Source organism: Diabrotica virgifera, chromosome 1 (genome assembly GCF_917563875.1).
Source record: "Diabrotica virgifera virgifera chromosome 1, PGI_DIABVI_V3a".
NCBI classification, from domain to species: Eukaryota; Metazoa; Arthropoda; class Insecta; order Coleoptera; family Chrysomelidae; genus Diabrotica; species Diabrotica virgifera.
In genome coordinates, this window is record NC_065443.1 from 117653183 (window position 1) to 117667373 (window position 14191).

Here is a 14191-nt window from a genome sequence, read left to right on the forward strand (position 1 = left end):
AATGTAAGTAGGGAAGCCGACCCCGATGATGATATTATTGAAGTGCCATTTGTTTACTTACCGTGACACAACTCGGAAATTCCTTTTTTGGATTTTTTTCAAAAGTTCTTCATCGCGTTCTTTGGTCGATAGGGCCAAATCAATTTTATCTGGCAGTATTGAGTCCCAGCTTCCAGTAACTCTAAACTTTTTGGAGTCGAGCTCGATAATCTGCAATTTGAAGTTTCGTCGATATCCCATAGAATCAAATTTTGTGATTTCTCCAGTCAATGGTTCCAGTAATAATCGAAGATTCTTTTTTTCCTACAAATTATTAAAACATATTAGGATAAGCCAGCGACAAATCGTGGACCAACAAATTTGTCAAAATATCCGCAAAATAAGTTTATAATTAGAGTCTTTAATTTATCAGCGCAACCAAAGCAAAGTAAACTGTTCTGGGCTAAAGCTAAATTCTCAAAAACTCAAAATTTGTGATTTACGATACTTGGGCTACGACTGAACCCTCTATTTATGGCCGGCCTGGATCGGCGCGAAGTCTTCAATTGTTTGTTGGTAAATAAACACGGTTCAAAGGAAGTCGAAGCTGATACAGAAACTAGGTACAAACCGCTCCATTCCTTCCGACTCGGCTAGCGGCTGGTATGGTCGGCGCAGTGGTAATTTTGTTATCTATCAACGTTGTGATAGAGTTTTTACCACTATGTGAATTAACCAACTTCCTAATATTACTACCACCATCATTGGTGGTGTACAACCGATACTAGAGGGACCAGCTTTATCGGAATGGGTTTTACGAATTTAGCAAAAAGTAGAATAATTGTGGAACGATTCTACAAGAGAAATGTACCAAAGGAGGCTAGCACAGAAGATACAGCTGAAACAAACAAAATATAACATCGAAGATATAAACGCGAGCTGGGAAAAAATTAAAAACGACATTGAAGAAGCAGCAACAGAAGCTCTAGGAAAACGAAAAGTCATACTGAACAAAAGAAACAACAACAATACACCATGGTTCAGAAAGAAATAAAAGAGAAATGTAAAGAGAAGCGAGAGGCCTACATGAAGTATAAAACATCAAACACTCCAGAATCCAGAGACACCTACAGAAGAATATGAAAGGAAACAAAGCAATTGGTAACAAGAACAAAAAATAAACACTGGGAACAGCTTACAAAAAGGATGGAAAGCGAGTTCTACGGAATAGTGATGTTAATTATAGTTACTTTCGAGTATTAGTTACAAATCGTTACTTTTGTATAAAATAATCATTTACAGTATTCGTTACTTTGATTACTATGATTACTATTGTTACTTTTGTATTTGAGTACCGGTAATTAAATTGAAAATCGTATTTCTCAGTAGGTAGGTATTTTGTATAGGTATTCCGATATAACAAGTAATCATTTACAGTATGAATTCGTTACTTTGATTACTTTTGTTACTTTTGTATTTGAGTACCGATAATCATATAGAAAATCTTATTTCTCAGTATGTAGGTATTTTGTATATGTATTCCGATATAACATTATTACAGATATAACAAATGTAAAAACATTATCATTTCTACATTTTTCCGGTCAGTCTAGAAACTAGAAAGTAATCAAGAGTACTGGTTGTAGATACAATAGTCGTTACCCGCTCTGATGCGATTGGTACGAAGTAATAAAAGTAGATACAATAGTCGTTACTCGCTCTGATACGATTGGTACGAAGTAACGAAGTAATCAGAGTAATCAAAGTAATCAAAGTAGATAAAATAGTCGCTACTCGCTCTAATACGATTGGTACGAAGTAATCAGAGTAATCAAAGTAGATACGATAGTCGTTACTAGCTCTAATACGATTGGTACGAAGTAATCAGAGTAATCAAAGTAGATACAATAGTCGTTTCTCGCTCTGATACGATTGGTACGAAGTAATGAAGTAATCAGAGTAACCAAAGTAACTATTTGCCTCTCTGTACAGTAATCGTTTCTTTCGGTATTCGTAAGTAACGAGTACTGTGTAACGAATAGTTTCTTTTTAACATCACTATTGCTGACGTATACTAGTGAACGGTACCACGCCACACTCCATTAGATCCTGGCTTAAAGCCTATATATAATAAGCGAGTCATCTACAGCTGTCGCCGCTTCTCGCATCCTAATTTCCAACGTTTTCTGTCGAAGCAATCTTCAGTTTTTAGGTCTCTGGCGGTCATTGCATCTTCGACATCTTCTCTCCAGGATCGTCTTGGTCTACCTCGTTTTCTTCTAGTGGGTGGAGTCCATTTTTCTATTTTTTTCGGCCATCTATTTTCAGGCATTCTCTGAAGGTGTCCATACCAGTTAAGTCTTTTGGCTTCGATTGTGTCTATTATATCTAGATCAATTTTCATTTGTCTCCTAATATCTTCGTTTCTCACCCTATCAAGTCTAGTGATTCGGCAACATCGTCTCCAATAGTTCATTTCCATCGCCTTAATTTTTGACTTGTTTCTTTGGTTGATTTCCCAGAGTTCAGCGCCGTACAACCCAATATTATTATTGTTTTATACATTCTTCTTTTATTTTCTTTTGTTATTTTATTACTCCACAATAGTCCGTGTAGCTGTCTGGTGGCTGATCTTGCTTGGCCAATCCTGGAATGTATTTCGTCGTTACTCCCTGCTTTTGAAGATATTTGGACTCCTAAGTATTTGAAGACTTCTGTTGGGTTTATAGTTCCCATTTCAATTTGTAGGCGTTCTGGTGTTTCTCCTACAACTAAGTACTCGGTTTTTTGTATATTAATTGTAAGGCCCCACTTAGTGTACTCCTCTTCCAGTTTTCTGAGCATATAGTCTATATCACTCTCGTCTTCAGCTAGAATGGCTTGGTCATCAGCGAAGTGTATTGTGTACAATCTATCGTCATCGATTGGGATGCCCATATTGCAGCACTTTCTTCTCCACAGTGAGAGTGCCTCATTTAAATATATTTTAAAGAGTGTAGGTGCTATGCAGCAGCCTTGCTTTAGACCCTTACTAATAGGAATTTCTCTCGTTAATTTGTTTCCAGTTTTAATGTTTACCGTCATATTTTTGTACAGCTGTTGTACTGCTTGTATATTTTTTTTGCTTATTCCTTGTTTTTACATTGCTATCCAGAGCAATAAAAGTGGTACATTATCGTATGCCTTTTATTTGTCAGATCAATAAAGACTATATGGGTGGAAAGGTTGTGGGCTAATCTTTTCTCAATAACCTGCTTTAGAGAAAATATGCTGTCCATATAGAATCTGCCTGTACGAAAGCCATTTTGTTCTTCTACATCTGTCATCTCTTTTTCAATTTTATTTTTTATTATTTTTCCATAGAGTCTTGAGAGTGAGTTTATGACACTAAGCCCCCTGTAGTTTGAACAATTTTTTCTATTTCCTTTTTTGTATATATTGTTAATATGTGCTTTTGTCCACTCAGGTGGTAAATCATGACCTTTATAGAATAAAGTGAAAACATACGCAAGTAATTCTCGTAATACTTGTGGGCTGTGTTTTAGTAATTCGTTCGGTATTCCTTGTGGTGCGCATGACTTTCGATTTTTTAGAGTTCGTATTGCATTCTCGACTTCCTGTACTGTTATTTCATCGTCTTCATCGTATTCTACTTCGTATGTTGTTGTACTGATGTTCGTGAATTGCGGTCTTGTTTCAGTCAAAAGTTGCGAGTAATGTTCGATCCAAGATCTTTCTTCTACTAAATCTATTCTACTGGTCTCTTTTCTGTTTGTTCTCAGATTTTTTATCGTTTTCCATGCTTCTCTTGATCTTGTTGACCCTATATATTTGTTGAGCTCTTCGCATTTACTTTCCCAGGAATTATTTTTTGCTTTCGTTACTAGATTTTTTACTTCTCTGTTTGATCTTGCATACGTTCGTCTATCATCTGGGTCATTTGTTTGCAACCATTTTTGATACGCTTGTTTCTTGTTATGTGCTGCATTAGCAATGTCATCTGTCCACCACAATGGAGTATTCTTTTTGTTCCTTTGGACTGTGCCGAGCGCTTCATAAGCTGCTTCATTGATTTTATTTAATATCTCGTTCTAGGTATTCTGGGCTGAGGAGTAGATCAGGTTCGACAATTTTTGGCTAAGCCGCAGCTTATATAAAAATGATGTTGAGTCGTTTTGCAGTGCATCAATATTGTATTTAGGTAGATCCGTCTCGAGTGATTTTGATTGAGCTGGTTGGTTGTCATTTTGATGTAGTAGTCGCGGTCGATACTGTAGAAAACATTTTGATCTTACCATATTATAGTGGTCAGTTCCAGACTCCGGTCCTCTTAATACTCTTACGTCTTCAACTTATATGTGTGTTTCTTGTTTGGTGATAACATAATCTATAATTGACGTGGTATTTCTCGTTGGTTGGACCCAGGTATACTTATGTATGTTTTTATGTTGGTAGAATCCGTTTAGAATTTTCAGAGAGTGCTGTTCGCAGAATTCGATTAAATGTTCCCCATTTTCATTTGTTTTAGCACCACCGTATTTTCCCACAACTTTGTCATTTATTTTTTTTCCTGTCCAAGCATTAAAATCTCCCAACAGCACAATTTCTTTGCGGCTATTTATATTTTCTATAAGTTCTGATAAGGTCTCGTAGAATATTTGTTTAGCTGTTTTTGATGCATTTTCTGACGGAGCATATATTCCAATGATTTCGAGGTCGTGCCCTTTCCACGTAATAGATACTCTAATAATTCTCTCATTCATCTGTTCCCAGCTTTTCAGGTTTCCTTTTAAGTCTTTTTTATCAATATTGATACCCCTGCTTGTGCTCTCTTGTCTTTTTCTACTCCACTATAAATATGGATAAAACCTCCTATATCTTCACTTCCTTGGCGTTTTTTCTTTGTTTCGGTGAGAACTGTGATATCTGATTTTATTTTCTTTACTTCTGCCATGACTTCGTCTGACTTAGTTCTCCACCCTTGGATATTCCATGTGTTTATATTCAGAGTCCTTGTTCGTTTGCTACGTCGTCTTCGTTTTTTTCCGTCCGTAAAGCTTAAAGTTAAAAAAATACAGGTTTCTGCCATAAATAGGACAATAACAAATCTAGACTTAAAAACGCTTTAAAACTTAAGACGATACAATTACTATCAGTGGAAAAATTTGGTAAATATCTGATAGAAACAATTGCTTACCTCTTTAATGGTATCAAAGAATACCTGTCCGTGTGTGGATACGTTATCCTCTTTACAATTGAGGGGATTCACTGTTAATTTATTTTTCACCTCTAAGTCAGCGTACACTGAGATAAAGAGATTTAAGGCATCGTATAATAAGGGAGTTTTTGTCTAAAATACAAAAAATTGTACATATATAAAACCAATGTAATTGCAGAAATACACAAAAAATTTTCCCTTTATAGTATGGTATAACTAGACCCAAACTCAGACATCCAAAGTGAAAGTTATCCTCGAATACCAAATTGTTCTATATGGTCCACATAATGTTCAGAAAAAAGTCACAGCATTTTGAGCGAAAAATCGGTAAATTGGTAGTTTTTACGTTTTTCATCAATATTTCTAAAACTATACAAAAATGTTCAACACTAAATTTGAAATAAAAAAGGCTCTATGTATAATCCTTCTAAAATGAACGGTTCCGAAGTTACGGAGATAGCTACTAAAAAACTACTAATTTACCGACTTCTCCCTCATCTCCCCCCAAACCGGACGCTCAAAAAGGTTTTACTGAACAATATGTGGGCCAAATAGAACAATTTGGTGTTGGAGGAAAACTTTTACTTTGGATGTCTGGGTTAGGCCTTTTTTGGACCAATTATACTATACTACCTCCGTAACTTTGAAACCGTTCATTTTAGAAGGATTATGCATAGGGCTTTTTTATTTCAAATTTAATGTAGAACATTTTTGTATGGAAGGTTGTTCATGATTAACCGCATAATTTTGGAAATATTGACGAAAAACGTAAAAAACTACGAATTTACCGATTTCTCCCTCCTCTCCCCCTAAACCCGACGCTCAAAATGGTGTGACTTTTTTCTGAACATTATATGGACCATATAGAACGATTTGGTGTTGGAGGGATAACTTTCACTTTATATGTCTGGGTTATGCCATCTTTTGGATCGATGTTATCATAATATTATAAAAAATAACTATATTTCAGCTTTTGTATAATTTGTTGTCGAATCTAGAGGAAAAAACGTTTAGGCCCTTACAAACGAAACAACCAGAAAGAACCTTTTTCAGTTACCCAAAGATATTAAAATCGCAAGAACATAATTCGGTACTAAAAGCTGGATGCTCTGCTATCCTCCGTTTTAATGGGTAAAATTAATGAGACCATGATTCGCCGCCAGCAATTATTATTGACAAAAGAAAATCATTACCGTTTTGCTTGTATTCCTTGAGATTTTGCAGAGACAAACCCAAGACGAGGAGCCCATTACGCACAGACTTTGCTGCACTTAATCTACACTCGGGTGCAAAAAAATCGATCCACTGAAAATTTGGCCATTTTTGATGTCTCGAATTTCTTAAATCTGTTGTCTGATTTAAGTGATTTTTTTACCATGTTATAGCCTTATTCAATAACAATATCGCTCTAGTAATATTGTTGCTAGACAGGTAAACTGTCATTGTATACCGGGTGTACGAATCAAACTGTTTTTTTCTCAAAGTTCACATCACCCTGTGGACTATTCTAGCGTCTATAAAATACTGAAATTAAAAACCAACTATAGCCTCAGGTTTTCTTAACATTATGTTTTTAAATTCATTCGCTTATGTTGGACAATAAAAAAGTTAGGTACTTTAACAACTAGCCATGTTCTTCATCAGTACAGGGTGTTTCTAAATAAGTGCGACAAACTATAAGGGGTAATTCAAAGCACTTGGTCGCGGTTCATTCGTCTACTCTTTTCCTCTCTTAAATTTTCGACCAGATGAAACTCTTCAACCTGATAAAAGATGACTTTCAATTGTACAAGCTTATATATATGGGCAAACACACAAATTGATAGAAAAAAATATTGACTTACATGTATCTCAGATGTTTTAATATTATATAGGAATCTGTGACTTCGTAGATAATCCAACTCTTTTTGAATTGCTGGATTTCTAATAGTATCTAATACGTCTAATTTCACGGTCTGGTTCCAAACCAATGCAGCATTTTTCATGTTGATACTCTCAGGATCAAGAAGTCTCATGGCAGTTATATTTGATCTTATACTACCCAGTTCGGACCAATTCAATGTATGTGAGTCCTACAACGGTGAAAGGAATACATTTCTTATCTTAGTCAATTCGTATTAGTATTATTCGTTAATAAACTTAAAATATTTGGATCGTGACCACCAACGCAACGTGAAAATGTTATAAAATTAAAGCGACCTTTAACAGATGCATCTACAAGTTTCCATGTTGTCAGTGATCTACTGTTTAAGCCGATTATATATCAAAAACAGAATGACAAAACTTTGTTTTGGGTGCATTTGTCAAATAAATATGAAACATGATTGTGAGTTGGCAACAATCGACAAGACAGGGAGGGAGGTTAAAAGATAAACACGTGGTAAAATAAAACGTAATACATGTTACACAGCTCATGTATATTATTGGGTCTATTGAATAAAAAGAAGTATATGCTTTTACTTCCTCGTATTTAAGTATTTACTTAATAGTAATTGAATAAAAGAACAGAAAGAACATAACTTTATATAAAAGAGTTTACTTAGAGCGAAGGTACGATCATCTCTGTTATTTTCAAGTAGCTACTGAAAGTATGAGGTTATACATAAATTTTTCCAGTTCTTACTTCTTTTTAGTTGAATAAAAAGAAGAATATTCTACAATTAGTAAGTAATAATGGAGTAAGGCAAGGCTGTGTGCTCTCTCCAACTTTATTCCTGATAGTAATCGACTGGATCATGTCTAAGGCTACTAGTAATAAGACTGGAATAAGATGGAATGTTTTTAACCAACTTGAGGACTTGGAATTTGCAGATGACATATGCCTTTTAACAGAAAAAAGACAACACATGCAACGCAAAACTGAAAAAGTAGCAGAGGCAGGGAAGAAGGTCGGACTTAACATAAACGTCAGAAAACTAAGATAATGAAAATAAATACACCAAGAGAAATGGGAATATCACTGGGAGGCACGGAATTAGAAACGGTAGAGAAATTTAACTACTTAAGCAGTATTTTGAACAACAAAGGAGGGACGGAGGAGGACGTAGAACGGAGAATAGGAATAGCTCAAAACGCATTTAATATGCTAAGGAAAATGTGGTCTTCACGTCAGATGACAAGTAAAACCAAGATAAGATTATTCAATAGCAACGTGAAGACTGTGTTATTATACGGAGCAGAAACTTGGAAAGTGTCAAGAAAATGTATCGGACAGATGCAAGTGTTTATAAATAAATGCCTAAGGAGGATTCTTAACATTTACTGGCCAAACCGCATATCAACCCAAGAATTATGGACAAGAACTAACCAGGTACCTATTTCTAAAACAATATGCAAAAGGAGATGGAGTTGGATGGGGCACACACTAAGAAGACCTGATACAGACATAGCGAGGCAAGCCCTAGAATACACACCACATGGCAAGAGAAGACCAGGTAGACCCGTAGAAACGTGGAAAGGAAGTGTGGACAAAGAAATAAGTGCTATTGGGAAAACCTGGGCAGAAATAAAGATTAGTGCAAAGGATAGGACAGAATGGAGGCATACAGTTGACGCCCTATGCTCCGTATGGAGTGAAGAGGAATAAGTAAGTAAGTAAGTAATAATATCTTAATATTTGTTAAGGGATCTCAAATGAATACTTACGCCAGTATAGTACACATTACATACTTACACCAGTAGAGTGGTGGTTCTAAACATTTTTCGTTTATTATAATTATTATGGTTGACCTTATTATAAATATGTTAGTAAAAATAAACACTACAAGCAAAGAAAAACCATACATTCCAGTAAATCTAAGGTTCTATTGCGTTTTGAAAGCGAAAGTATGGACTTTCTATCAGATTATTTTTTGCCACAGCTAGATGAAACCAGAGAAGGTGCACTTTGCTTTCGGCAAAGCATGTAGACTTTTGTGTGATACCTTAGCGAACGGCTCCACGAGCGACAAATTAACGCTAGCAGTAACTGTAAAATGAAGCGTGATAAATGAAACCAACAGCGATAATACTGGGAGGCTCCACGGAGTCACGGATCTGTAAATTGTCGCTCAAGATCGGGAAAAGGCGCGTCGTCAAGGTCATGTCGCAGACGGATGTTTCAATATCTCTAGATATTATAGTTTTGTCCTTGAATATAAGGGAAAATCAGTTTATACCTAAATTTTATATAAGGATGGTCATTCCTAAAAATTCCTTTTGTTGTAAGATTAACACCTGCCTTTGCAATGAAAAATAGGACCTTTAAAAATTCAAGACCAAGATGCGGCGCTATGCACGCTGTTAATTGTTGCCTTCATGGAGCCATGATTTTACAGCTGTGCTGCCGCCATAATTTTACTGCTACTGCTAGCGTCAATTTGTCGCTCTTGGAGCCGTTCGCTTAGGCTAAGGCTCCACGGGCGACAAATTTACGCTAGCAGTAGCCGTAAAACGAACTTAAGGTTCCGCGGAACGGAATAGGAATAGCCGAACTGAACCGACCACAGGACTTGTGCATAGTGATACTGGATTTCAACATTTTCAACTAGGTATTGCTGAAGATTTCAGCGTTCACTATACGACGGTATGTAAAGCCATAAATAATGTTGCTGACAGAATTTTTAAGAAATGACAGTGGATGAAGTTTCCATCTGACCTGGAAGGTATGGAAGAAGCAATGATAAAATGGGCAAATCGATTCAAAATAACTACAGTCATTGATGCACTGAATTGTACCCATGTTCATATTAAAAAACCTTCAGAATTTGGTGACGAATTTACTAATAGAAAAGGATTTCCTAGCATAAATATAAAAAGTAACGTGTAATGTAAATGAAGTGATTACAAGTGTGGACACTCAGTGGCCCGGGAGTGTTCACGATTTGAGAATTTGGAAACAAAGTTCGATTTATCAAATTATTATACATAGATTTAAAGGCAATTTGTGCCTTCTTGGACATAGTGGATATGGAATTGCTCCATAGTTATTATGCCCATTCAAAAACCCCCCAACAAAAGCAAGAAAGACATTCCAGAGAAAGGGTGATAATTGAAAGGCTATTTGGGCAGCTAAACCAGAGATTTCCGATATTGTACTAAAATCATAATAAATATGCACTAGAAATAAACAAACCAAGATACGTTGAATGTTACCAGGAGCACTCCCAAATTATGATTTACAATATATATTGTTGTGATCTGCTTTCTCTTACTTTTATATTAATTAGTATTTATTTAATTAATCATTTAATTGACGCAAATCATACAAAAGAAATTAAGAAAAAATCTGAGGGTGCCTTTTTGTCATAAAAAATTAACTAAATTATCTTAGGTTATACTTATCCTTTCTCTTGGCTTCAGTATCTCTTAGTTGATCCTTATCGGGATAAAATAGGAAAAGGAAATAAATAGAAAAACCATAAATAAGCACATACAAATACCTTTATTATCAAAAAACCAATGCTCTGAAAATCTATCAATTAAATCCTGTGGGCATAATTGTCCAAATGAAACCTTTACCATATAATTAATCTAATTCAAACAAATATTTATCGCTTTGTTCCTGATACCATTAATAAAATAAGCTAAACAAACAAATTTAGGTATTTGCAAAACTACTTATACTTCCTATTAAATTTTTGAAATGTTGGAATCTTAATTCATATGCTTTTACGCAAAAATTTTAACTTCTGATTATAAAGAACATCTATCACATAAGTTATTGACTGACCTTTTTGATTCACACACAATGATGCCTCCTCTTGACCCAAACAGCTCTTCCTTGTTGATTATGTTAGGCTACCAATCAAAGCCCTCTCCGTTCTCAGCATCAATCCAGCAGCATACCAGCAACTATTTCTCCAAAACACAAGCCAGGCCTCTTTTGACCAGTACTCGTTCAATATACTCCAAAACTCTCTCCTCTCTTTCTCTCAATAATAATCTCCTGAGACCCAAGTATCTTTTTTACTTGGTGTCACAAATAATTTTAATAACTATAGTTCTTGTAACTTACTCTCTTGGACTTTACATTTACAGAATCAAAGAGGTTTTTCTTCTCAATTTGATTTGTCTCTCGTTCCACTTTTCAGCTACTCTCCACTATCAAACAACCACTAGTACTTGCTTCTGAAACTATCCGCGAAAACTTTCGACTGCCCTTCTCGGATGCCGGTCATACAATAATTTTTTTTTTCCAAACTGTCTCAACATTCAAACTTCTCTTTCCCCCTTCCAAATTGCCAAGCCAATCAGAAACATTTCTCTGTCCACATTCCTCTTTTTCATTCGAAAAACCCAAGCATTCTTTCAAACAATACTTCTATTCAAACTAATCATTTTTCGGAAATTATACAAATATTCTTGTGCTTAAAAAAACAGACTTAAAATTCCAAATTTCTCTACCTTTATTTTTCTAAAAACTAATAATTACAACTACCTGTGGATTTTACCTTTCACGTAACAAACAATCTTTTTAAATTATAATCCTAAATAAATTGTATTTTCACTTCACTTTATTTACAAATGTCTTTAAGTCTTCAGAGAAAAACTCATTAAGGATAAACCCATTGCGTAAAAGCTACCTTCTACTAAATAGTTACAAATCAATATACAGGGTGTATCAAATTTATGTGCCCGCGTTATAATTAAAAAATTAAAATTTTTATTCTATCTTTGATTGATAAAGTGATACATAATAATATATACATTGTAAACCCAAATCATGATTTACAAAGTTTATACATTGTAAATCATGATTCGGAAGTGGAGTGCCCCTCGCAACATTCAACGTGGCTTTGTTTGTTGATTTCTAGTGCATCTTTATTGTGCTTTTAGTATAGGGACTAAAGTACAGCCTTTGGCAAAAGTTCCAAAAATCATTGTTTGTTGTGCTGTTTTCCATAATATTTGCAAACATCTACGGGATGCTTTTGAGTTTTCCGAAAATGAACTGGAAAACCCACAGGACCTCTATGATGTACACCACAATGAAGTGGAAGTAGATAGCATCCGCCAAAGAGGAGCTGCAAAACGTCAATCAATACTGGAAATAATATTTAACAATAATATAATATTTAAATTAGATATTTAAAGCAGATATAAATAACATCACAAGACAATTTTAAAAGTAAAACCTTACAGGCATAAGTTAACACTTAAAAGTATATACTTAAATTTCAGACTGTTTTTCCAGCACTATATTGGGTCTATTGAATAAAAAGAAGTATTTGCTTTTACTTACAAGTATTTAAGTATTTACTTAATAGTAATTGAATAAAGTCATTTCTTTAATGCTTTATTTAATTACTATTAAGTAAATACTTAAATACGAGAAAGTAAAAGCAAATATTTCTTTTTATTCAATAGACCCCTTATCAGAAAAAACTTATTTTTATTCAAATATTAATAAGTAATATCTTATCCTTATATAAGTATTAGCTTTTGTTTAAAAGTTACTACTTCTAAGGTATCACTTTTTATTCAATAGACCCATTGTTGTTTATCCCATATATCTCCCATACTACTATCGGTTTACAGCGTCCTCCGACGCCTTTCGACTTCTAACTGCCATTATTTTTCTGTTTAACTATAGACCTGGAAGGATTTCTCTTTCCTCTAGTTCTTTTCAATTCCCTCCCTCTAGCTTCTTCTCGGCCGTCCCCTTTTCCTTCTGCCTTGTGGTGTACACGTCAAACTCTGTTTAAGGATCCTGTCATCTGGCATTCTCTGTACATGGCCGTGCCATATTACTAGTTTTGTTTTTATGTCATCAATTATTTTATGCGTAATTCATGTCATGTCTCGTATTCTCTCATTTGGTATCTGATGCTCTTTTCCAGTAGTCTTTTTCTCTGTTCTTTGTTTCATTGGCCAAACTTCACTGCCATTATGTGATTACACTTTTAAGTATGGGATTGTACATGAGCTTTTTGTTTGTTTTAGATATTTGATGGATTCGACCGTTACTTGATGGAAGTTCATTTTATCTAACAATAAAAAACTGAAAACGTTTGTTTTCTATACTTCCACAAAATTTATTATATCTAAGTGACTACAGCTGTTTCGGCGGAGTGCCTTTCTCAAGTAATATAGTTTACAATGTGTTTGCCTTTTTAATCTTCAACTGAAGAGGTTGAGGAGTGGGGAGCTGTTTGTCTCGAGTTGGTCATTCAGAATTATATCTGTATTTTTCAGTTTATTAATTTCCATAGATTCTAAAAAAGATAGCTTAAGGCCTTTATTTTGAATATGTAGAATTTTAAACTCTTCATTGAAAGAATGATTATGATCTAGAAGGTGAAGTGCGTATGTAGAAGTGTCTACTTCTGACAGAAGTGTAGAAGTGTGACACTTCTACATACGCACTTCACCTTCTAGATCATAATCATTCTTTCAATGAAGAGTTTAAAATTCTACATATTCAAAATAAAGGCCTTAAGCTATCTTTTTTAGAATCTATGGAAATTAATAAACTGAAAAATACAGATATAATTCTGAATGACCAACTCGAGACAAACAGCTCCCCACTCCTCAACCTCTTCAGTTGAAGATTAAAAAGGCAAACACATTGTAAACTATATTACTTGAGAAAGGCACTCCGCCGAAACAGCTGTAGTCACTTAGATATAATAAATTTTGTGGAAGTATAGAAAACAAACGTTTTCAGTTTTTTATTGTTAGTTTTAGATATTATTTGGTCCTACAGAATATCATGGACATAACTATTCTAACCTGTATGTTTCTGTCTTTTATAGCAGCATCGAGTGTTACATCTTGAGTTATCTTGATGCACAGGTACTTGTATTCATCACAGCGTTTAATTTATACCCCATCGTCTAATGTAGTGATGTAGAAACATGGAAGCAATATGTTGAAAACCTCTTTGATTCAGACCGCCATAATAATTACTCATTTGAAATCACCGAAAACAGTCCTTCCATTCTCAATTCAGAGGTAGAGAAAGCAATACGCTCCCTCAAAAATAACAAATCTTCAGGACCTGACAATATTCAG

The 14191-nt window shown here is 34.7% G+C and overlaps 1 protein-coding gene across 2 annotated transcripts in view; it reads right to left on the minus strand.

Annotated features, from left to right (window-relative positions):
- Positions 1–14191, minus strand: part of LOC114349528 (glutamate receptor ionotropic, kainate 2-like) — a 207818-nt gene that overhangs the window by 118823 nt on the left and 74804 nt on the right. For both annotated transcript variants that reach the window (XM_028299934.2, XM_028299933.2), the window contains exons 5-7: positions 7042–7269; positions 5177–5329; positions 62–303 (exon numbers count right to left, since the gene is read on the minus strand). In XM_028299934.2, coding sequence (XP_028155735.1) covers positions 62–303; positions 5177–5329; positions 7042–7269 — 623 coding nt within the window. The remainder of the gene's footprint in view (positions 1–61; positions 304–5176; positions 5330–7041; positions 7270–14191) is intronic.